Below are 26,706 nucleotides of genomic sequence, written 5' to 3'. Positions count from 1 at the left end.
AAGGTTAATAATTGTTCCTGAACCTGGTGGTGTGGGTCCTGAGGCTCCTGTACCTTCTTCCTGGTGGCAGCAGAGAGAAGAGAGCGTGACCTGGGTGATGGGGGTCCCTAATGATACATGCTGCTTCCCTGCGACTGTGCTCAGTATCAGATGTCATTCTTCAGTGTTTCTGTCAGCTGCTCTTAGTGAGACAGGGTGACCGCTTTGCGAGCACTGGTGCTTTGCCTGCAGTAGCCACCCCAATCTCCTGGTTGTAAGCCATTTTAACTCCCCTCCTCACCCCCACACCCACGATTGTCCTCAGCCTCCTCCACTGCCTAGGTGATGCCAAACACAAACTAGAACAACAGCACCTACAACCCGAAAAGCATGAACACAGAACACTAAATTGTCCAATTTCTGATTATCTTCAATCCCTGTTCCTTCTTCGCTCTTTCTTATCAACCCAGGACCTGTCACAAAAACCCTTCTTCCTAAACTTCTCTCCTCCCCTCTGCTAATCTGTTGCTTTCCCCTCACTCACCTAGTTCCAACTGTATTTCCCCTCATAATTAAACTACTCAATCCCATATCCCCTCCACTACTGTTCCCATCTGTGTAGTCATCTGGTTCCCATCTTCATTTTCTTTGTTATCAGATTACCTAATCTGTAGCTCTTTGTTACCTCCATTTATCACTCCCAGCCTCCGTCAGTCTCCATTCTTCCCTCCCCCCACTCCATCTGCCCATCAAACTATTCTCACACGAGTCTTGCTATCAATTGCAAGCTCCCGCCTCACACCTCCTCCTCACCTCTGCAGTGGCTATTTACACTTTACCCTCTCAGTCCTGATGCAGTGGCTTGAACTGAAGCATTGACTTCACCTATGACCTTCTAGCTATCCTCCTTCCCTCCCTCCCCCTCCTTTTTACTCTTCCATCGTTCCCCTTCATTTCCAGTCCTGAAGAGGGGTGTCAGCCTGAAACTTTGACAGTTTATTAGATGCTGCCTGGCCAGTTGAGTTCCTCCAGCATTTTGTGTGTATTGCTTTGGATTTCCAGCAGAATTTCTCATGTTTATCCAATGATTGCCTGGCCCACTGACTTCCTCCAGCAGCCTATTATTTTTTTTGCTCTAAATTCCAGCATCTGAAATCTCTCTGTGCCTCCCAAACAATGATTTTATTTGTATCTACTGGAAAGATCGCTCTCATCCTGTTGGCTAATTTGGAGCTTAGGTTTTAAGTTAGAAGGCACTTCTAACAGAAGGCAGATGAGGGTTGGAGGAAGAGTCTCTGTCTACGACACAGATAGGAGCAGAGATCAACTGGATTAAGGTTAGCCAGCACAAATTTGTTACAGGCAAGTCATAGTTAACACATTTGATGGAATTTTGATAAAATGAAGTAAAGATTGAAGTTGATGAGGGTAATGCAGTGGATGCAGTTTGTGCATGTGTGCTTCCCAAAGGTTCTTATCATCAATCTTGAAGCACGTGCATAAAAAAATCATTGATTGCATGGACACCAAGTTGACTAAGAAGTAACAAGCAGGAAAAGATTGTGGTGAACAATTACTCTTTTCAATTGGAAGGAAGTGAAGAGGATGGTGATAAATCAAAGCACAAAATGAACAGATTGGTGGAAATTAGGACGCATATGAAGTATAACATGAAAAGTGTGAATTAAGGCATTTTGGTAGGAGGAATGAGTGGAGGCTATAGAGAATGAAGGGGGCCTACAGCAGAGGCTTTGGGGTACATGGGTGAACATAACATGAGAACATAAGAAATAAGAGCAGGAGTCGGCCATCTGGCCCATCGAGTCTGCTCCACCATTCGATAAAATCATGGTTGTTCTGGCCATGGACTCATCTCCACCTACCTGCCTTTTCCCTATAGCCCTTATTTCCCCCACTATGCAAAAATCTATCCAACCTTGTCTTAAATATATTTACTGAGGTGGCCTCCACTGCTTCATTGAGCAGAGAATTCCAGATTCACCACTCTCTGGGAAAAGCAGTTCCTCCTCATCTCCGTCCTAAATCTACTCCCATGAATCTTGAGGCTATGTCCCCTAGTTCTAGTCTCACTTACCAATGGAAACAATTTTCTTGCCTCTATCTTATCTATCCCTTTCATAATTTTATATGTTTCTATCAGTATAAGACCTCTTCTCAGTCTTCTGAATTCCAGTAAGTGTAGTCCCGGGTGACTCCAAGGGTACACTGATCACTAGAAGTGGCAGGGCAGGTAGAGAAACCAGTAAATAAGTCTATTGTAATTCTGGGTTCTACCAATAGGGGTATAAACATGGAAGTCATGTTGAACCTTTATAAAATACTGGTCCAACCCCAACTGGAATGTTGTGTTAAATTCTGGATGCTTCAATAAAGGAAGGGTATAAAGACATTACACCATTACATGGTCCAAGAAAGATTCGCAATGATAGTTTCTGGGTACAAGAACAGAGTAAAATGCTGGCACCTGTTTCCTTTAGAGAAGGGAAGGGCCAGCAGAGATCTGATAGAAGTGAACACACTGGAAAGAAGTGTGGACAGTGAATAGTGGGAAGCCGTTTCTTTTGGCACAGGGATCAAGGACTAGTTGTAAAGAAAATGTTAAAAGAGGAAGGGAATTAAGAGAGATGTGTGAAAAAATTTGTGTTTGTACAACCGTGGCTGGAATTAGACGTGGTGGAGGCAGGTTCCTTTAAGAAGTAATTAACTGAGCTGCCAGAGGAAGCAGCTGAAGCAGGTACATGAACAATATTTAAGAAATACTTTAGACAGGTACATGGATAGGAAAGATTAAGGGATATGCATTAAATTTGGGAAAATAGGATTAGGTTAGACGGGTAAGTACCAGATGGGCTGAAAGGCCCATTTTCATGCTGTGAGAGTCTATGATTCGTATTCTCTACAACTTGTGTCTGAGAATCTATGTGCTCAATCTGACTATTCCGTGTATTTCAGGGTTACATGAAAAAGATTGAAGAAAAAGGAGTTCCAGATGAAATGAAAGGCAAAGATAAGATAATTTTTGGAAATATTCATCAGATTTACGACTGGCACAGGAGGTATGTGGAACATTATTTTGGATAACTATTGCTCAAGTGACAAATCGGTCATTTTTGAAGAATTTATTTCTATCTGATATTTTTCTGCAAATATCTTGATTCCTTTTTCTTTAGTACATTAGACTGTAAGAGATAGGAGCAGAATTATGCTATTCAGCCCATCAAGTCTGCTCTGATATCCCATCATAGCTGATTTATTATCCCTCTCAAACCCATTCTCTTGCCTTCTCCCCATACCCCTTTTACTAATCAAGAACCTATCAGCCACCACTTTAAATAAAATCAATGACTTAGCCTCCACAGCATTCTGTGGCAATGAATTCCACAGATTCACCAGCCTCTGGTTAAAAATGTTCTAAAGAGGCATCACTCCTATTCGTCCTCTCCATGCCCACTCTATCTAGGCCTTTCAATGAGCTCTCCCATCATTCTTCTAAACTCCAGCGAATACAGGCCCTGAGCCATCAGATGTTCCTCATACATTAACCCTTTCTTTCCTGGAATTATTCTCGTGAACCTCCTCTGGACCCACTCCAATGCCAGTACATCCTTTCTTAGACAAGGGGCCCAAAGCTGCTCACAGTAATCCAAGTGCAGTATGATCAATGCCTTATATAGCATTACATCCTTGCTTTTATACTTTAGCCTTCTTGAAATGAATGCTAACATTGCATTTGCCTTCCTCACCACAGACTCAACCCTTTAGGGAATCCTGCTCGAGGACTCCTGAGTCCCTTTGCAACTCTGATTTCTGAATTTTTCACCCTGTTTAAAAAATAGACTTGGCCTGCATTCCTTCTACAAAAGTGCATTACCATTCAGTGTATTCCATCTGCCACTTCCCTACCTATTCTAAACTGTCTGAGAGCCTCAGAATCACCTGTCCCTCCATCTGTCTTTGTATCATTTGCAAACTTGGCACAGAGCCATTAAGCATTCCTTCTATGCTTCCTTGACCGTAAGTCACTTTTCAGTATCTCATCCAAGTAGCAATTTTAAAAAGCATTTTATCCCATAATGAATTGCCCTCTTCTCCATCTAGTAATTATGCATCACATATTAAGTAAGCAGTTAACAACTAACTTATAAACAATCTACCTGTAGTAATAACTACTCCAGGTAATCACTTGGCTTAATCCCTTCGTGTGGATTTTCCAGTCGAACTTTGACTCTTGCAACACCCTGCGACAAATAACATTTGAAACCAGTCCACTAACCTTGACATTAAGCAGGAAAATATGTCAAATCACATGACTATTTCATCTAAAATATAGCTGATGTGTACTAATCAGCCATAATCCAAAGTTTGTGCCCAGTCACAAGAACCTGTCAACTTTCAGAAGTTATCACAGACATAAGAGCACAAGAAAGTTAGAATTCGGAGAAATTTAGGACACTTTACCCTTCCAATCTTCTCTGCCATTTCTCTGCCAAGTTACTACATTTAGTAACAGCGTCATCTTCTTGAATCATCTGCATTTCCCTTGATTCCCACGATATCCAGAAATATGTCAATCCTGTTTGGAATGAGCTCTGTATCCCTCCAGGACAGGGAAGAAGTATTTCCTCGTTGCAATTTGCTATACCTTTATCAAAGTCTGTGAATATTTTGTTCAGACTCCTCAGCCAGGGTGTTGTCCAACCTGCATCCACCTTGTAAAGCCCTGGAAGATCCATGTAAGGTTCAATAGATCACCACCTTCTTCAAAACTCCAGAAAATATTACTTTAATCCACCTCTCTTTCTATAGCAAATTCATTGCTCCTGAAACCAGTCTAATGAATCTTTGCTGTACACATTCAATGACAAGCATACTGTATAATTTAAGACCAAAATTCAGAATCAAAGTCAGGTTTAATAGCACCAGCATAAGTCATGAAATAGTTAACCTTATGGCAGCAGTACAATGCAATACATGATAGTATAGAAAAAAAATCTGTGAATTACACTAAGTATGTATATATATATAATATAGTTAAATTAAGTAAGCAACGCAAAAGTACATGAATGGCATACGTCATTATGCCACCACATCATATGTGCACACCTCACTAAAAGAGACACTAAGCGTATACATGCATCCCGGCATCTGTGTTTTTTCTTTCCATTAGTTTGATGTTTTGAAGTTACAAAACATAACAAATAACACCATTGATTGAATCAGTAAAACAAAATATCTCTATATGAGAGATTATGGAAATTTTGTGAGATGAGGCCTTAAAAACAATTTAAAAAAAGCTTTCCGTACTGCAAAGCTAAAGTGATAATTGAATTTTTACAGCTTCGAATTCAATCATTGTTAGTTATTAGCTATTTTGATGTATTCATTATTTGAAAATTGCACGTCTGAAATATTTAAATCACTTTGAAGGTGACAAATGTTTGTTGAATGCCAATAGTGGAGTTAATGTTGCAATACAATATTTATTCATGATTTATACATTGTTCATCAATTGATTTTGTTCAGATTAAAGCAAATAATGTGGATTTATTTTCAGATTATTCTATTTTCATCAGAACACACAGTTTAAACATACAAATCTAGTAAAATAAAACTATTAAGAATATTTTAAATGATAGAAGAATATTGAAAACTCTGAAACACTTAACAATTGAAAACATTTAACTGAGTCCTCATAGTTGTAACTCTCCATTTAAATGAATTGCCACAAGTTTACAATCTGCATCTAGAGTTGATATGAAGTCCAAAGTGGTGATGCTGGTGGAAAATACACAACAGAGAGCACCTGGTAACTCCAGAATTTCCATCTTATGTTCATTTGTTCATATGGTCCCTGTGCAGATTGATGGGGTAGGCTGTATAAATGGTTTGGCATGGACTAAATGGGCTGTACTTTTCTAGGACTCTATGACTCACGGCATAAGGAGTAAATTCCCCACAATTTCAGGACCACTGTTGGAAAATTTGCACAATGATAAAAATGCTCCGCAGAGCATGAATTGTTTGCACAACAATACCTGTGTTTGATAGTCTTCAAAATTAAGTAGATAAACATGCACCACTGAAATGAAGTTGTAGAATAATTACTGTGGCTATTCCTTTGTAGCTACTTCTTGGCGGAATTGGAACAATGTCTGCAGCAACCAGAATATTTGGCAAAGATCTTCATCAAGCATGTGAGTATTTCTCATCAGAGCCCATTACAATGAAATACATTTCAATATTCACAATTTTTCTCATTTGTTGACTACAGTTAAATCTACTATAATAATTATGTTGGAATGCCTTGACGTTTAGGTTAATATTGGACAAGGTTCCTATAAATCCTTTTCAGTCACCAGCTACTGTGAATAAATGGATGGCGGTAGAATCAGAAAAGTTGATGCACACATGAGAGATAATAGGGGAAATAAGTTGGGGAACAGAATTAGAACATAGAATAGTACAGCACATTACAGGCCCTTCAGCCCACAATGTTGTGCCGACCCTCGAAACCTGCCTCCCATATAACCCCCCACCTTAAATTCCTCCATATACCTGTCTAGTAGTCTCTTAAACTTCACTAGTGTATCTGCCTCCACCACTGACTCAGGCAGTACATTCCACGCACCAACCACTCTCTGAGTGAAAAACCTTCCTCTAATATCCCCCTTGAACTTCCCTCCCCTTACCTTAAAGCCATGTCCTCTTGTACTGAGCAGTGGTGCCCTGGGGAAGAGGCGCTGGCTGTCCACTCTGTCTATTCCTCTTAATATCTTGTTCACCTCTATCATGTCTCCTCTCATCCTCCTTCTCTCCAAAGAGTAAAGCCCTAGCTCCCTTAATCTCTGATCATAATCCATACTCTCTAAACCAGGCAGCATCCTGGTAAATCTCCTCTGTACCCTCTCCAATGCTTCCACATCCTTCCTATAGTGAGGCGACCAGAACTGTACTCCAAGTGTGTCTAACTAGAGTTTTATAGAGCTGCATCATTACATTGCATCTCTTAAACTCTATCCCTCGACTTATGAAAGCTAACACCCCATAAGCTTTCTTAACTACCCTATCTACCTGTGAGGCAACTTTCAGGGATCTGTGGACATGTACCCCCAGATTCCTCTGCTCCTCCACACTACCAAGTATCCTGCCATTTACTTTGTACTCTGCCTTGGAGTTTGTCCTTCCAAAGTGTACTACCTCACACTTCTCCAGGTTGAACTCCATCTGCCACTTCTCAGCCCACTTCTGCATCCTATCAATGTCTCTCTGCAATCTTCGACAATCCTCTACACTATCTACAACACCACCAACCTTTGTGTCATCTGCAAACTTGCCAACCCACCCTTCTACCCCCACATCCAGATTGTTAATAAAAATCACAAAAAGTAGAGGTCCCAGAACAGATCCTTGTGGGACACCACTAGTCACAACCCTCCAATCTGAATGTACTCCCTCCACCACGACCCTCTGCCTTCTGCAGGCAAGCCAATTCTGAATCCACCTGGCCAAACTTCCCTGGATCCCATGCCTTCTGACTTGCTGAATAAGCCTACCGTGTGGGACCTTGTCAAATGCCTTAAAAAGAATTGATGGGATTACTCTTAGAGCTGGTATAAACAGCAAATTTAATGGCCTCTTATTGTGTGAAAAGAAACACGTATAAAGTTCAAAGTACTTTTATTATCAAAGTATGTATAGTATATACAATATTGAGATTTATCTCCTACAGGCAGTCACAAAACAAAGAAACCCAATAGAACGTATTTTTATAAAAGGAGACTATCAAGGGCTCAATGTGCTGAAAAAAGATCGTGCAAACAATAACAGTAAGCAAGTAACATGTAGAACTAGTTCACAAAAGTGAGCTACGAAGCTAGCCATTACTACAGCTGATTCAGGAGCCCATTAGTCATAGGACACAGCCTCAGTTCAATGCAGAGATGATTAAACCTCACAAAGCAGGAGATGTGAGAACTAAAGGGAAATACTGAGGTGATTTAAGAAAGTATTGGCAAGAGACCCAGTAACTAACTACATCAACATATCTCTCTCTCTCTCTCCCCCCCCCCCCACCCCCCCCCCATCTCTCTCTCATCAACAGCAGCAATATACCCTGACTCAAAGCTGTTCCGTTCAGTCCACTTTAATCTTCACCCGAGTAAATGCTTCAACAAAACTTTGCTTTTAGGCATCATAGATTTTCATTAGCTCATGAATTCTTAAAATACTGCTCTGGGCAAATGCCTTTTATCATTTTTGAGTTAATACATTATTATCAAACCTATTGACAAAGGCAATGCTGTTGGTGAGATAAGGTGAGCATTAACTTGCAAATACCTCCTACTGGACCACGATCCCATCACTATATCCCAGGTACTTGCTGACCTCATTTGCATGGAAATTGTTCTCTCCTCGGCCTCCATCCTCAAAGTCTCCCCAGTCCCTTTTACTTCTGCTCTGAAAATGAGACTTTTTACCCCATTTCCTCTCAGATATTTTCCCTTTTCTTTAACAATGTCTGCCTTCTACCAAGGTTGAAAAAGCTTCTCAATTGCATCTCTATTTCCTGCACTTCTCACACCCTTCCTCCTCCCAACCTGGACATTAAACTTAATATCACTTTAGCTTTTCAATAGATCTTTCTGTAATATCTGCCCCTTGCAACAAAACTCCATCATAAACACATCTTCCTCCCCTGAAGACCAGGGAAGCTGGATTTGCGGGAAGTCTCCCAGTTTGGAAAACCAGCTGGAGGGATCTACTGGAGTCTGTGGACTGCAGGCCCCTTCTGCCAAGCAGAAATTCGGTTTGCAGCCACATTTCCAACTCGTAATCTGATCAGATTACAAACAATGGATAGGAGATATGGGAAGAGACTATATCCTGTCCATAGAAATGGTTTTATAAACATTCTCATGAATACACATTCAATCTATTTGGAAATCAAAGTCAGATTGCAACAATTTTTATTTTATTAGTGCTCTCTGCAGTTAGATTTACTTTTACAATTTACCTCCAGTGGTGTTTTATGCTGCGTTTTATCATTCCTAATTCTATCTCCGATCCTCTGAGCTTCATTCCTTATGAAAAACATCCTCCATCCAAATATTTAATCCTTTCTGCTTTATTGAAGTGTTTTCAAACTTGTTGCCAATCTTGATCCCTTCCTATCACATCTATGTAATGGCTTTTATTTCAAACATATTTATTGCTGTTTGTGCCACTAATTCTTCTAACAAATGCCATTTACATTGAGGTAAAATGTAATTTCGATATTTGATTATTTTTTACAGTGTTTATCCCTGTCCTTCATGTTACAATTTGCTTATCCTTTCTCAATTCATTACTACTAGCTGTCAAACTAGTCAAAGGCGCTGAACAAAGAAAGAGTGGAACAAACACATTGCAGTGAATTTGCATAGTATCATAACACTGAGAATTTCATATCAATCTGTCTGGAGTTTTGCCTATGGCAAGAGACATCTCAGAATCTTCTTCATGAATCATAAGCATCTCACACATTGATCCTAATTCAGGTAGTCTGAGCACTGTTCCCTGAAGATGCTTGTTTGATTGACATGGTCTCCTAATGTGTCCTTCCATCATTTCTTCTGAGCAGCTCGTCTGTGTCCTCCGCTTGTTCACTCAGTTATGCTGCACTCCTAGGGGAATGATTACGACTGCAAACTATCAATCACAGCCCAGTGGCCAACACCGTCATCCCCTCGGTACTAATCATCAAACTTCAAAATTTGGGCCTCTGTACCTCCCTCTGCAACTGGATCCTCAGCTTCCTATCAAAAGATCATTGTCTGTGTAGATCGTTAATACCATCTCCTCCTTGTTGACAGTCAGCAAGGTGCACCTCAAGGATGTGTACTTAGCCCATTGCTCTATCCTCTCTACACTCATGGCTGCATAGTTAAGCACAAAATCAGAATCAGAATCCTGCTTATTAATGCCGACATGTATCATGAAATTATCATAAAATTTGCGGCAGCAGTACAGTGCAAGATATAAAAATCACTGTAATTTACAAAATAAATAAATAATGCAAAAGGTGAATAATGAGGTAGTGTTCATGGACCATTCAGAAATATGATGATGGAGGGGGAGAAGCAGTTCTTAAAACATTGTGTGGGCTTTCATACCTCCTCCCTGAAAGTAGTAATGCAAAGTGGGTGTGCCCCAGATGGGGAGGGTCTTTAATGGTGGATGCCACCTTTTTGAAGCACCGCTCTTGATGATATCCTCGACAGTGGGGACGGTTGTGTCTAAGATGAAGCTGGCAGAGCCTATCACCCTCCACAGCCTCTTTTGATCCTGTGCATTGCTGGCTGCATACCACGTTTTGTGGCAACCACTCAGAATGCTCCCCGCTGTACATCTGGTAGAAATTTGCAAGAGTCTTTGGTGACACAGCAAATCTCCCGAGTCCTAATGAAGCAAAGCCACTGTTGTCCCCTCTTCCTGACCGCATCGATGTGTTGGCCCTGGAGAGAACTGTTATTCACATTTGACACCAGTTTTGTTGGTAAAATTCCCGATGGTGACATGGAAGTGTACAGGAGTGAGAAAGATTGGATGGCTGAGAGCTGTTGCAATGACAACCTCACACCCAACACCAGCAAGACCAAGAAACCCAAAGATTCAAAGTACATTTATGATCAAAGAATGTATAAATCATACACCTTGAAATCTCTCTGCTTATAGGCTGATTATGGAATTCAGGAAGGGGAGGTTGGGAGAACACACACAAGTCCTCATCGAAGGGTCAATGATGAAAAGCATAGCCATTTCAAGTTCCTGGGAGTCAATATCTCAGAGTATCTATCCTAGAAGCAGCGCAGTGATGTAATCACAAAGCCACGTGTGTGGTTCTGCACATTAGTGTTGGGAATTTGAGGAGATTTGGTATGTCACTACAAATTGCAACAGGTGCATAGTGGGGAGCACTCTGACTGTTCACATCACAGCCTGACATACAAGCTCCAATGCAGAGTTACAAGAAATTATGAAAACTTCCAGTAAGATGGCGACACGTTTGAACGCAACAGCCTCTTGGGGGCCAACCAAAGGTGCAATTTTCTTTTTACAATGTGCTTTTTATGATCGTAAGTCTACACTGGACTCCAGGAACGATGGGTACAGCAGGTCTGCCGCATCAGTGAGCTGCTCGTTGTTTGGTGCAGTCAGCCGGGGCATTGAAGAGCTGACAGACGATTCGGAGAAGGAGAGGCCGACACTTGGATCAGAGAAGGAGGAGCCAGTGCTTGGACTGGAGAAAGAGAAGCCGGTGCTCAGGTCAGAGAAGAAGTCAGCAGATGGGCTGGAGAAGGTTCAGAGGAGGTGACCTGGGTGCAGGCCCTGCTACTGCATGCTACTCGAGACATTGGAGCTGGTGCACAAAAGCAACATGCAGTGTAACTGTGAGTGACAGTTTTGGATGTTTCTCTGCTGGTCACAAGTCCCTGTTGGACTTTGATAACGTAAGATGCCACAGGCCTGTTTCCCTTGTCGGGTAAAAATCAGGCAACAAGGCAGCAGCATGGCCTCAGTTGCAGCGAAGACTAGACACCAAGCCACGGGCTTGCCCGCTGCAGCAGCCCAGGTGAGAAGACACTGGAGGTGGTGTGGCATAGAGTCCATGCTCAGTTGGGAGCTGGCCTCTCCAGTGTTCAATCGGTGGAATGATAGGCTGCAATGCCGGGAGCTATACCATCAATCCGCATGTCATTCAGGGACTTGGACTAGACGTGTTTTTTTCCTTCTCTCTCACTATTCTGAATGTTATGCACCTTGGCCCAGAGGAACTATACATTGACTGTGTCCATGTATAGTTTGAATGATAATTAAACTTGATTTGATTTAAGATTATATACTCAGAGTTCCAGGACAGGCATAACACACACCCCACCAATGAGACCATCTTCAAGAGGTGGTGCTTAATGAAGGTGACACCCATCACTAAGGACATTCACCACCCGGGACATGCCCTCTTCTCATTATTACCATCAGGTAGGTGGTACTGGAGCCTGAAGACCCACATTCAAAGTGCTTCTTCTCCTCTGCCTACAAATTTCTGAGCAATCAAATAGTGCACGACACTGTCTTGTTTTTTTTTGCACTATTTATTTATTTTGAACCTTACAGTAATTTTATGCCATTGCTGTTGCTAAGCATCAAATTTCAGATCCTATAAGTCAATGATAATAAATTTAATTCTGATACTAATGCACCCATATCTAGGAGAAATTTGTTTCTGCCAACTTTAAGCTTTGCAGACTTTCCAAACTCCTAAAAGTTTTTGGAAGGACAAAACGCAAGCTGCGTTGAAACGATACTCAGTAGAATCAGTAAGCAATTAACCTGGATGCAACATGACCCTCTTAAATAGCACTGGGGGCACCCTTTCCTGCTTTGTATCTATGTCCACTTCTAGATTAACAGCTGCAATCGCTGAATTGCTGAGACTGAATTTAGTAGAAGTTGTGTCAAATTAGACAAACAAGTACAAACTTCATGACCTGTCCTTCAATTGATATTTGAGTCTAAACCACTTTCAGTGTGGTGATTTGGGTATTTCATGCTAAAACTTCTATTTGCATCGAAGTACATTCTTGGAAACTTCAGCATCTATAACATGCCGTACATAAGATTTATGTTGCCGGATTTTGCAGATGTTATTAGGTATCCAGTTACAACCCCTGTATTTTGTTTCTGAAGGAAAGGCGCTTGGGCATGTATGTGGTGTACTGCCAAAACAAGCCGAAATCTGAGTACATTTTGGTTGAAAATGATGCCTACTTTGAGGTGAGCAATTTATTGTCTTCTTCAATGATAAATAGATAAAAGCACTAATTAGGGACCAATAGTTAACAGTACCTTAATTATCCAGCAAAGTCAATGATATTCAAAAACAGCTATGCTACTCAGAGAATAAGGTGAATGTTCTGCTTTGCAAAGGTGTTCAATTTCACAACACATGAGTGCAAACCATATGATATCAAGCAGGCTTACATAGTTTTTATTTATTGAGATATAGCATGGAATAGACCCTCCCAGCCCTTTGAGCCATGCCGCCCAGCAATCCCCAATTTAACTCTAGCCTAATCATGGGACAAATTACAAAGACCAATTAACCCATCATCCGGTCCGTCTTTGGGCTGTGGAATCATGAGGAGAAAACACACGCGGTCACGGGGAGAATGTACAAATTCCTTTCAGGCAACAGCGGAAGTAGTTGAGTAAAATTGATATAACATTAAAATATACATTTTTTGCTTTTCTTTTCAGGACATAAAACTGGATTTGAATGAGAAATTTAGTCTGAGTGACTATCTCATCAAACCTGTACAGAGAATAACTAAGTACCAGCTTTTGCTCAAGGTAAGGACTTGACAACTGATAACCTGCTTAGAAACATAGAGACAAAATTGGCCACTCTACCACTGGACCTCTTCACACGATTCAATTACAGTAAGAATTAAAATTTCAGAAAGGATTCCTTTAACATTGAGCAGGTCCTCTGATTATATTAACAAGCTACCTAATAGCTATTTGAGACAAAGTTTGTGGAAGCCTTTATCTGTGTCTTTAACAATATGACAGCCTGCAAACTTCTTAGATCAAATTAGAATCAGGTTTATTATCAATGTCTTATGTAATGTGAAATGTGCTGTTTTGCAGCAGCAGAGGCATGCAAAGACATGAAATTACTATAAATCACAAAGTAAATAATGAAATAAAGGAAAAATGAGGTATCATCCATGCGTCTGCGGACCGTTTAGAAATCTGATGGCAGAAGGGAAGATGCTGTACCTAAATCATAGCTGTGTAAATTGAATGTGGAATTAACCCATTACAAAGCATTCATTTTTATGTTTTACCAAGAGAATTATTTTACTGGGAGTCATTATGATGAGCAGAATTGATCCAAATGGCCCATCAAATCTGCTCCCCTATTCAATCATGGCTGATATCTTTGACCCCATTTTCCTGCCTTCCCCTGTATTCCTAAACCCTCTTACCAATAAAGAACCTATCAGTTTCTGCCTTAGGTACACCCAAAATGACCTAAAGACTCCATAATCCTCTGAGATAACAAATTCCACAAATTCACCACTCTCTGGCTCAAGAAATTGCATTTCATCTCAGTTCTAAGGAAACACCCCTTTATTTTGAAATGTGCCCTCGGATACCAGACAGTCCTGCTAATGGAAAAATCCTTTCTACGTCCTACCTATCCAGGCCTTTTACTATTCAGTAGCTTTCAATGAGATTCCCTCGAACTCCATTAAGTACAGGTCGAGAGCCACCGCATACTGTATGTTAAGCCTTTCATTGCTGGCGTCATTCTTGTGAACTTTCTCTGGACCTTCTCCACAGCCTGCATATCTTTCCTTAAATACGGGGTCCAAAGTTGCTCATAGTATTCCAAACGTGGTCTGACCAATGCCTTGTAAAGCTTCAGCACGTACAAAGTATGCAATTTTACATCATTTTCCGTGAGAGAATAGGAAGATAAATAAAAAGGTGGCTATGAATGACAAAACACAAGAAAATGAAATATCCACTGATAGGATCTACTTCTACATACATGATTCATGTGTGAAGCTGATCTATTATATTTGTCTATTAAAAATATTGATAAATCATGCTAAATACTTAATAATAGAGAAATGCCTTTTTGCAGGACTTCTACAAATACAGTGAGAAAGCTGGGTTCGACTGTTCTGAAATTGCGGTAAAACCTGTTTTCTTCATTTGTTAAACATTTATATTACTGGTAGTACTAAAACTGTAACATTGTTATAAGATTCTAGATCACTGGGACAACCTCTGGAGAAGATGTTACCTGCATCAATGCGGGAAGCTTTATTAGTGCTGTTGAAAAGTGTTTAAACCAGGGGTTCCCAACCTGGGGTCCATGGATCCCTTGGTTAATGGTAGGGGTCCATGGCATAAAAAAGGTTGGAAACCCTTGGTTTAAACTAACTTGGCAAGATAATGAGGCACATTATAGAAATACTATTGATGGTTTGGTGCAGTGAGATATCGAAAGGAAACTAAAGTCAGACCAACAAGCAGAGCCAAACATTGGCCTGATAGTTATATGTTTATTTTAATGCAAGGAGTCTGACTAATTAGCCAGATGAATAAAGCATTGATTAGCATAGGGAAACATGATACTGATGCTATCACAGAAATATGGTCAACGGCAGGATTGTCAACTCAATAATATTCCATGGTATAGAACCTTCAACCAGGACAGGATACCCCAAGACTTTTTTTTTTCACAGGGAGTAAACAGTTAACATGAGGGGGCATAATGTTAAGGTCATAATGATGTCAGATGTAGATTGCTTATGCAGAGAGTGGTGGGTGCATGGAATGCCCTGCCAGGGGTTACATTAGGGCATTTAAGAAACTCTTAGATATGCACAATGTTGTTGCTGTCCTTTTTGCACCTTGTGGCACATCGGCCGACACTCTTGCTGTTTCCATAGTATTCACTGTTTTTTATGAGGCTGAGTTACTAGCTCAGATGAATGGGAAGCATACAAGGAGCCGGCCAGATTCGAACTCTGGGCGATTCACCTCGAAGTCCAGTGCTGATGCCACCAGCCAGCACAGATAGGCACAATGGATGATAGAAAAGTAGAGGGCCATGTAGCAGAGAAGGTTAGATTAGCCTTAGAGAAGGTTTAAAAGTTGATACAACATTGTGAGCTGAAAAACCTGAACTGTGCTCCAGTGTTCTGTATTCTATGTAAAATTGTTCTGAAATTAGCATGCTGTCACCTTCAAAGATTTCCAATCTATAACTCACCAAAAATGTATGTAGTAATGAGCCGATTACCTAAAGGATATTCTATTCAACAACATATAGTGGGTGCTTCTTTTGTCAACAGTTGCTTGCAGCTTGCTCTTTAAAGAAGACATTGTGTATCAGAATGGGTGCCTTTGAAGTCCTGCAGTGGTAGAATAACTTAGTGGTTCCCAACCTGGGGTCCACAGACTCTTGCTTATTGCTATTGGTACATGACATAATAAAGGTTGGGAACCCCTGGAATAACTGGAAGTGAATGAAAGCTGAGGTGTATGTGGGTTTTGGAATAATGGTAACTGTGCCATTGTTGGTAAATTGGGTTTGTTGCTATTTTCACTTACCATGACCATGTGTGTAGACATGAAATTTCTTTCTGCACCGGGAAGAGAATTCTGAAGTTTATGAATATGATTCCAATTAGCCTTCACTCACTATCACTTCATCTCTGCTTGTATGTCTTTCTGAACCTCCAAATACACAGGAGCTCTCTCCTTGAAAAAGACCGGGTTTGAATCTGAGAAGCAGTGAGTGCACTCCCATGTCTACCTGTCCTTCTCGCTCAATGCTCCTTAAGCTGTGTAATGACTTACAAAAGTGGTTAAGGAAGCACACGCATCCTTTTTAAGTAGCATGACTTGTATCAGCACAGGATCCTTTCACGTTCTACATGAGGATCTTAAAATTACTCCCCCTTATCATCTACTAAATGGTGAGGGAATATCACAGCTTGTAGAGCTGCTGCCTCAGCTCCAATGAAACAAGCTTAATCCTAACCTCTGTTGTTGTCAGAGTAGGGTTTTCACATTATCCCTGTGACTCTGAGTTCCCGGGTGTGCTCTGGCTTCATCCCACATTACAATGACACATAGTTTCATGCCCTTTGAGTGAGTGTGTATGGCAGAATCTAGGGAAAGATGACAGAGACATAGTGAGGATTAATGGGATTAGTGTAAATTGGTGCTTGAATTGGTTGGCTGAAGTGTCAACTTCCATGCCTTATGACTCCAAAATCTAAATTTTGATACCCATTTTAAATGCTCTCATCATTGCCTGAGGTTCACACATGAAATTCCAACACAAATGACACAGGGATAAACTAGATGGGCTCCTCTAACCACTTAACTCAAGGTTTGCAGCATGGATTAATTTCTAACCCTTAATAAACATGCCCAGTAAAAATCTATGCAGCTCATTTTTGAAAATCTAAACAAAATGAGAGTTGAAAGCATTATTACTTTATGTGAATTAGTAATCCAGAATGCAGTGGAACCAGTGAGTAGATTGACTGGCCAAAAGTAGATTAAAATTAAGTAGATTTGCAGCAAGCAGCTTGCAATGCTGAAAAGTCATTGACCTGAGCATTAACCCTTTCTCCTCAGACACTGCCTGATATGACGAATATTTTCTGGAATTTCTATTTTTCTTTTAAGTAAATGACCATACTTAATATACAAAGTAAACTAACCTCTGATTCATAACATTGTTGTATTACATCTTGCCTTGACAGTAATTTCTGTATTAATGCTCATTGTTTCTTTTACATATTTTTGACAGAAAGCTGTTGATGTGATGTTCCTGGTGCCAAAACGCTGCAATGATATGATGAATTTGGGAAGACTTAGTGGGTTTAATGTAAGGATTTAGTTTCTTTCAATAACAGAATTATTTACTGCAAATAAGATACATCAATGTTTGTAATATACTGATGTGATAGCATCCGTTAGTCTCGCGGGACCATGGACCAGCACCTGGAAAGTCTTGCTTCAGTCTGTGTTCAACTGGTAGACTGCTGCTTCCCATGTTGTGCTGTCACAATGAGGTGACGCTGGAGTGTCCTCTCCAGGACGCAGGCCTGGGCAAAGTTGTATGGAAGACCAACAGTTGCCCAAGCAGCAGGTCTCCTCACTCAATGCCACCGATGTTGTCCAAGGGAAGGGCAAGGGCCAATACAGCCTGGCACTAGTGTCGTCGCAGGAGTTGCCAGAACAAGGTTGAAGTCAACGTCGGACTGCCTTAGGGACTCCAGCTCCAGATTTGTCCTCAGGGTTTACTCCCAAAGCCTTTCCCATGAGTGGGTATGGCCACAAGGCAGTGGAGGTTTGAAATCAGAGTTTTCCCTCTCTTAGATGGACTGCCTTCCCAGGCTGACAAGCTCCATCTACCCGAAGCACTGGTTTTAAGGCGCCAGGACCCGCCTTCGCCCCTTCTCCTGTCAGTAGAAACAGTTCCACTGGGCTTAGAGGCTAAGCCACACGAGAAGGCCAGGAGTTGGACTTGGTTGTCAGAGGCTACTCGAGGCGAATGCTGTGAGAAGCACTTTTCGGTAGTGGGAGCTCCACACTACCACTCCTCAGCTTGACCACCGTGGAACCAATACAAGTTCAGTATCGTTACTCATATTAACTTTTAATACTTGAGATAAAACAATGTGTTTGTGGTTTTAAGGATGATGGAATTGAAAAAGCAGCATGCAACAGAAAACTTACTGGGTGACTCTAACTTTAAGTATTAATTCTCTGGTTATAATGCATAAGTAAAACTACTAGAGGCTTGTTAAGCCAAAAGTTTAAATTCCATTAATGCCTACAAGCAGCCTGGTATGTCCTGCTTCGTTTTAAGAAAAGTTACATGTAGAGTTGAGTATTATAGAGTCATCATCGATCCACCTCTGATGGAGGCAAACTCATGCCCATTCTTAACTTCGATGTACCATTAACTGTAATTAGCTCCAAAGGAGCTGAGACAAAAAAAAATAACTCACTAGACAGTCAAAGGATTAAGAAGGAAATTATTACTACCTGGAGATATAAATGATGGAATCCTCAATCAGCCTAAATGATTGGACACTTTAGTTTCCCTGTTTCCACTTCTGGAGGCCTTCAACAGGTCGAACAGGTCACGTCAGCAAATAACTCCAACCAATTATACTGAGAAATCCTCAGAAAGGCAGAGATTGCAAATCAAAAAAACACTAAATCATTGTAAGTTCATGGACAGAAAGCAAATCAAGGGCAAGGCAAAATGGGATTAAAGGAAATAAAAACAGGAGGTAAAAGAATCAAATGTCTCAATGATTAAATTCTAAAAGAATGTAACATCAGAGTTTCAGTACCAAATTGGTTGTTTGCCAGAGATTAGTACTTAAAGAAGGATTAAAATTAATTTATACTAGATCTACATTTGTCAGTCACATTTAGTGTATAACAAATGAGAAATTATAACTTCACACCTTGGTGTGGATTTCAGTGCCTGGTCTATCAGAGAGTTTCAATGGGGTGCAGCTCAGGAAGAGCAAACTGGACATCAGCTCCTTGATATCTGTATTTACTTTCACATTTCTAGACTTCAAATTGTCTCAAATAAATTCATTGATTCAGTTCACTGTTTTTTAAATTAACTATAACTTATCTGGCATTGTGCAAGAGTAGGAACAATTACTGATTGCCTTCACACTGCGATGTACCATACTACTGCAAGCTTTACATCATACAACTGTTTGCTATGTTTCTACTAGTGAATAAAGGCCAAGGATATAAACTCCAGTAAAAGGGGGAAGAATAATCCTTCAAAAATCAGTGATTTGGCAGGCATTGTTGAATCCTCTCTGAATTATTTGTTATCTTCAGGGCAAACTCACAGCACAAGGCCAATTGCTACGACAAGATACATTTCTTGTGTCAGAACAGGATTCTGGAGTTCTGCCCCGAAGTAAGGAACGGCGAGTCTTTCTCTTTGAGCAGATTTTAATCTTCAGTGAACTTCTGGACAAGGATTCCTCCACGCCGAGATATCAGTTTAAGAAGAGCATTAAGGTAAATATATGAAGGAATAAATAAAGACTTGGTCAGCTCTTCACAATTAGCTCAAAAAGCAAAGAAATCAGGATAAGATAAGGAATTTTACTTCTGAACAGGATGATCAAAAGGTTGTGTAATTTCAATTATTACTTAGTCCACACTGTGCTTACTGTGATCCCTTATCTAACTCAAATAGCAGCTATATTTGTGGAAGTCTGGACAATAATTTGTCAAAGGGGCCCATAATACCACGTTTTGTTTTACACTCTGTGACATGTATCTCCCAAAGGTTTTTTTGAATATCAGGCTAGTGCAAGTGTTTAGTTGATTCATTAATTGATCTCCTCATTTACCTTACTGTAGTGCTTGCTGCTTTACTCTAACACTATGGAATTTTCTGTGTGGATGGCACACAGGCCGAAGATTTTCACTGTATCTTTGTAAATGCGACAATAATAAACCAATTCCTAATTAAACAAAAGACACAGAAATCAAGGCTACCAAGCTAAGTGATAAATCCTAAACATGAGAGATTCTGCGGATGCTGGAAATCCGGAGCAACACACACAAAATGCTGGAGGAACTCAGTAGGTCAGGCCTTATTTATGGAAATTAATGAATGAACAGTCATTTGTAAATGGATAATGAATAGTCGATATTTCAGGCTGAAACCCTTCATCAGAACTGGAAAGAAAGGGGAATAAAAAGGTTGGGGGAGGGGAAGGAGACTAGCTAGAAGGTGCTAACTGAAGCCAAATGGGTGGGAAAGGTAAAGGGCTGGAGAAGAAGGAATCTGATAGGATAGGAGAGAGGAACCTAGCAGAAAGGGAAGAAGGAGGTGCACCAGGGGCAGGTGAGGAGAGGAGGTATGAGTCCAGAGTGGGGAATAAAAGAAGAGGGAAAGGGGAGGGTGAGAAATTACCAGAGATTGGAGAAATCCATGATTATGCCATCAGGTTGGAGGCCACCTAGGTGGAATATGAGGTGGTACTCCTCCAACCTGAGGGTGGCCTCATCATGGCAAAAGAGGAGGGCATGGACCGGCATGTCAGAATGGGAACAGGGATAGGAATGGAAATGGTTGGAAACTGGGAAATTCCACATTTGGCGGATTGAGTGGAGGTGCTCGAGAAAACAGTTCCCCAATTTACACTGAATCTCACCAATGTAGATGAGGCCACATTGGGAGCACCAGATACAAAAGTTGACCCCAACAGATTTGCAGGTGAAGTGTGGCCTCACCTGGAAGGACTCAATCGATGTAAGGGAGTAGGTGAATGGGCAGGTGTAGCATTTCTGTCACATGCAGGGATATGTGTCAGGAGGGAGATCAGCAGGGAAGGATGAATGGACAAGGGAATCACATAGGGAGTGATCTCTGCAGAACGCAGAGAGTGGATGGGGCAGGGGGTGAATTAAAGATGTGTTTAGTGGTAGGATCCCATTGAAGGTGGCGGAAATTCTGAAGAATGATGTGTTGGATGCGGAGGCTCTTGGGGTAGTAGGTGAGGATAAGAAGAACTCTACTCCTATTAAGGCAGCAGGAAAATTGGGTGAGCATGGATGTCCAGGAAATACAGGAGATATGAGTGATGGTTGAGGAAGGAAAACCTCGTTCTTTGAAGGAGGACGATATCTCTGATGTTCTGGAAAGGAAAGTCTCATCCTGGGAGCAGATGCAGTGGAGACGAAGGAACTGAGGAAAGGGAACAGGAGATAGGGTGGGAAGAGGTACAGTACTGTGCAAAAGTCTTATGCACATATATGTATAACTAGGGTGCCTAAGACTTTTGAACAGTACTGTATTTGTCAACGTGGAGCAGAGAGTGAGTTTGTAAATCTGGCGAGAGCAAAGAACGTTGGGAATGGTGAGAATGGAGCACCGCAGGAGGGGTGTTGGACAGGTGGCAGAGGAGGAATGCCAGGGGTGGGTAGTGGTGTAAGTGCAGACACACCCAGCTTTGTGACACCAGTCAAAGTCATTTGATTCCAAACTATTGGCTTATTGATCATTATAGAATATCCTTTTGGTGGTTGTCCAACCCTCCCCACTCTCTTCTCCCTGTCCTCTTACCACTCTCAGTCCACAATATGGACACGTGTCAGAATCAGGTTTATCATCACTCATATATTTCATGAAATTTGTTTTGTTTTGTGGCAGCAGTACAGTGCAATAAATAAAATTTCTAAAGTACTGTGCAAAAGTCTTAGAGACCCTAGCTACAATATGTGCCTAACACTTTGGCACAATCTTTGTACAGTCAAGATAGTGATGGGAATCAGTAGGTTTAAAAAATATGTCAGCAGATAGTTTGTTGCCAGAGATGGAGGCAGAGAGATCGAGACAGGGAAGAAGGGTGTTGGGCTTGAAATTCTGCCCTGTGTTCATTTAGGAAGAGAGACAACCAACACCGGAATATTACAAAACTTGCGTTTATTGCAGAATTCGTAACTGGCACAGCAAATCGACGGAGTCGCTGGAGAAGGCGCGTTCCGACTTCCCCTTACAATCTGCTCTTATTTATATCCCTTTTTCCCCCCAGCACAATCCCCCGCTACATATTAGGTAATATCGAGCACTTGTGTCCATCTTATTGGCCCGCAGCCATATGCTCACGAGTTACCTGTTTCTTTTGTTTACTGAATCGCGTGACACTGGTAGTTTCGGTGTAGCGGGGTCCCCAGTTTCACTCCCCCCTCCCTCTCATTACGTGAGCCACTCCTGACCTGTAATGGCGGTCTCGAATTAACCCTAACATTAACCCTAACAAGGGTGTCAGAAATGGACCAAGTGAATTTAAGGGCAGGGTGGAAATTAGAGGCAAATTGATGAAATTGATGAGCTCAGCATGGGTGCATGAAGCAGTACCAATGTAGTCGTCAATGTAGTGGAAGAAGAGTTGGGGAGCATTACCGGGCAAGGCCTGGAACATGAACTGTTTTATGTAGTCAATGAAAAGGCAGGCACAGCTGGGGCTATGAGTTTGGAAACAGTGGGAGGAGCCAAAGGAGGAACCATTGAGGGTGAGGCCCAGTTCTGCCAGACTGATAAGGGTGGTGGTAGAGTGGAGCTGGTTGGGTCTTTTCCTAAAAAAGAAGTGGAGAGTTTTAAGGCCTTCTTGATGAAGTGTATAGGGACTGGACATCCATGGTGGAAGTTGTTGGAAGATCAAGAACGTGTGATGTAGGTGAGAAGCGATTGAACCAAGGGGGCTAGAATGTAGTCGAGGTATGCGGAGATGAGTTCTGCGGGGCAGGAGCAGGCAGAGGCAATGGGACTACCTGGACAGTGAGGTTCGTGGATCTTGAGGATCTTGTAGAAATGGGTAAGGAGACTAAGTCTGGTGGCAGTGGATGGGAATGTGCTTTACCTGATATGGAACTCACTCAATACCTGGAATTGTTTGTGTACATGCGATGGAAGGATAACACTCCAGGACCCAGCTTAGATGCTCCGTGACATTTCTGACCAGCATCTCCTGAGTGAAGTCTCTAAGATGGTGCTTACTGAAGGAATTTGACATGATAGAGCTGCTGATAAAATTATGGACCTACAGTATAAGAAATAGAGAAGCCGGCCTCCACAACTCTCTGATACAAACCTACCTTTCACTGTGACATGATTCATTGCCTTTTGTCTCCATCTACAACAGGTAGCGTTAAAGGCAAGATCACTGGTAAATTGATGTAGTTTTGTCACATGTACTGAAGTGCTGTGAAAAAATCTGATTTGCATGCCATCCATAAAGATCATTTCATTGCAACAGTGCATTGAGGTACAATGGAAAACAATAATAGAATCAGAATGGAGTGTTACAGTTACAGAGGAAGCGGAGTGCAGGTAGACAATAAAGTGCAAGGTAGATTTGAGGGCAAAGTCCATCGTATCATGTTAGGGGACTATTCTACATTCATGTAACAGTGGGACAGTGTGGCACTCTCATCGTAGTAGAATTCTCAGCTTTCTTTCATATAACCAGAGCTAAGGTAAATGATGTTTTATACCATTATAAAGCCAATAGGAGCAGAATTAAGCCATTCATCCCATAGACTCTGTTCCGCCATTCCATCATGGCTGATTTATTTTCCCTCTCAACCCCATTCTCCTGCCTTCTCCCTGTAACTTTTGATGCCTTGACTAATCAAGATCCTATCAACCTCTGGTTTAAATATACCCAATAACTTGGCCTCCGCAGCTGTCTGTGGCAATGAATTCCACAAATTCACTCAGGTCTTCCTCAACCCTGTTCTAAATGACTATCCCTATATTCTATATCTGTGCCATCTGGTCATTGACTCCCCCACTATAGGAAACATCCTTCCCACATACACTCTATCTAGGCCTTTCAATATTTGATAGGTTTCAAAGAGATATCTCCTTATTTTTCTAAACTCCAACAAATACAGGTCCAGAGACATCAAACACTCCTAATACGTTACAAACAAGAAAAAATCTGCAGATAATGGAAATCCAAGAAACACACACAAAATGCTGGAGGAGCTCAACAGGCCAGGCAGCATCTGTGGAAAAGAGTACAGTCGATGTCTCAGCCTGAAATATCGACTATACACTTTTCCAAAGACGCTGCCCGGCCTGCGGAGTTCCTCTGGCATTCTGTGTGTGTTATTCCTAATATGTTAACCTTTTCATTCCAGAATCACGCCCGTGAACCTCCTTTGGATCCTCTCTAATACTAGCACATTCTTCCTTAGAGAGGAGGCCCAAAACAGTTCACAATACATCAAGTGCAGTCTGACCAATGCCTTATAAGGATGCAGCAGTACATCTTTGCTTTTATATTCTAGTCCTCTCAAAATGAATGCTATCACTACATTTGCCTTCCTTCCCACCAACTCAAACTGCAAGTCAACCTTTAGGGAATCCTGCACGAGGACTCTGAAGACCCGTTGCGCCATTGATTTTTTGGAATTTCTCCCCATTTAGAAAATAGTCTACACCTTTATTCCTTCTACCAAAGTGCATAACCATACACTCTCTACACTATATTCCATCTGCCACTTCTTTGCCCATTCTCCTAATCTGTCTCAGTCTTCTGAAGACTCCCTGCTTCTTCAATACTACTTGCCCCTCCATCTATCTTCATATCATCTGCAAACTTGGCCACAAAGCCAGTGGAACAGGACATACCCAGTGATGGTGGTAAAAAAGTTTGACACATTGACTATAACAGAATCTTGTTTGACTGGTCTGTAGGACTATTCTCCCAATTTTGGTACATTTCCTGATTTAGCAGGGTATTATTTATATAATTAAACTATTTTATAATACTAAATACAATAAATAAAACCACTTTAAAATAATAAAGCTTCAAATTAGTATTGCACCTAATTGAAATGTAAAACTAGCAGTAGGTTACATTAAATTAAAGATATCATTTCACTGTAGACCAGTTACAATTTTTAATTGTTAATTATAAGAACAGCATTTTAATCAACATTAAGACAATTGAGTATTGCCTATTATATAACTGATTAAATGTGAATAAAAATAGAAAAGTATTTTTTTCTAGTAATTTTCCCCCTAATTTGGCTGGATGGATCTCAGCAGAAAAAGACAACCTTCAGATACCAAGCAGAAGCAGACCAGAAGCTAATAATAAGAAACAGCAGACTTGTGATTGTGGATTTCACTGCAATAAAGCCTAACCTTATCAAATTGTATGGCTTTTCTAATACTATCTGGCCTTGAGATAGAGAGAGCAATTGTAGTAGTCCAAAGGTATTCTAGTTGTGACCAGCCAACTCAGCTAACATTAAAGTACTTAATTCCAGAAATACAAGGAGAGGCACATGAAAGAACTAATAGCACAGTAAGCTTTTTAGACCTCATGGGATGCTGCATGTCTCACATCTAGCAGTGCCTCCATCAATGTGAGCATGTGGAGGAAATAAGGTGGTGACAAATGACTTGAAGGAAAGAAACAAAGAGGGGATGGGATGGGAAGTAGTGGAGGGTAAGCTGAACCCATACAGACTTCCCCTCACCTGACTGAAGATTGTCCCTCCAATCCCTGACTGGTGAATCTTGAAATGATTCATCTAGTTAACCGCCCAAATCCAAATTTCAGGTTCCCAGTGTTAGGAAGCTCCCTCTAATACACATATTATTATGGGAGGGGCTGATAGATTGCACAGGCCATTCATGTTAATGGTCCCCTTAAGTAGCATCCAGGCACTTAGCCTCTCCACACTTTACGAGAGTCCTCTATTAGATCCCAGAAGAAAAACTACAGGGAATGTAATCTAATAATAAATCCCACAGTTTATGTTTCACACTCTGTTTAAAACACTGGATCATGTGATGCACAACACTTGGTGCTGCGTGATCCAATTTTTCGGCAAATCAATCCATGAGATTGTATAGCCTATATAATAACAGAAACGTCCTCTCTCATGGTGTGACGAGAGACCTATAGGCAGGGAATTGAATTGAATTGACTTTATTTCTTACATCCTTCCCATACATGAGGAGTAAAAAACTTTATGTTATGTCTCCATCTAAATGTGCCATGTGCAATCATAGTAATTTATAATAAACAGTCGATGTAATATAGGGTGCACTCAAGTCAGTGTGAGATCATCAGTCTGATGGCCTGATAGAAGAAGCTGCCCCGGACCCTGTTGGTCCTGGCTTTTATGTTGTGGTACCACTTCCCGGATGGTAGCAGCTGAAATAGATTGTGGTTCGGATGACTTGCGTCCCCAATGATCCTACGGGCCCTTTTTACACACCTGTCCTTGTAAATGTCCTGAACCATGAGAAATCCACAACTACAGATGCGCTGGGCTGTCTGCACCACTCTCTGCAGTCATGCAATTGAGGGAAGTACAGTTCCCATACCAGGCAATGATGCAGCCAGTCAGGATGCTCTCAACTGTGCCCCTGTAAAAAGTTCTTAAAATTTGGGGGTCCATACTAAACCTCCTCAACCGTCTGAGGTGAAAGAGGCGCTGTTGTGCCTTTTTCACTACACAGCTGATGTGTACAGACCACATTAGGTCCTTGGTAATGTGGATGCTGAGGAACTTAAAGCTGTTTACCCTCTCAACCACAGA

At 41.2% G+C, this 26,706-nt stretch overlaps 1 protein-coding gene across 1 annotated transcript in view; it reads left to right on the top strand.

Moving 5' to 3' along the window:
- Nucleotides 1-26,706, top strand: part of LOC140728499 (rho guanine nucleotide exchange factor 25-like) — a 45,621-nt gene that overhangs the window by 11,109 nt on the left and 7,806 nt on the right. The window contains exons 4-10 of the mRNA XM_073047302.1: nucleotides 2,953-3,056; nucleotides 6,125-6,194; nucleotides 12,727-12,813; nucleotides 13,297-13,389; nucleotides 14,696-14,746; nucleotides 17,387-17,464; nucleotides 19,459-19,644. Coding sequence (XP_072903403.1) covers nucleotides 2,953-3,056; nucleotides 6,125-6,194; nucleotides 12,727-12,813; nucleotides 13,297-13,389; nucleotides 14,696-14,746; nucleotides 17,387-17,464; nucleotides 19,459-19,644 — 669 coding nt within the window. The remainder of the gene's footprint in view (nucleotides 1-2,952; nucleotides 3,057-6,124; nucleotides 6,195-12,726; nucleotides 12,814-13,296; nucleotides 13,390-14,695; nucleotides 14,747-17,386; nucleotides 17,465-19,458; nucleotides 19,645-26,706) is intronic.

The sequence above is a fragment of the Hemitrygon akajei genome, chromosome 5 (assembly GCF_048418815.1).
Source record: "Hemitrygon akajei chromosome 5, sHemAka1.3, whole genome shotgun sequence".
Taxonomy (NCBI): domain Eukaryota; kingdom Metazoa; phylum Chordata; class Chondrichthyes; order Myliobatiformes; family Dasyatidae; genus Hemitrygon; species Hemitrygon akajei.
Note: the sequence above shows the minus strand (reverse complement) of the source record. Positions and strands in the feature narration are given on the sequence as shown.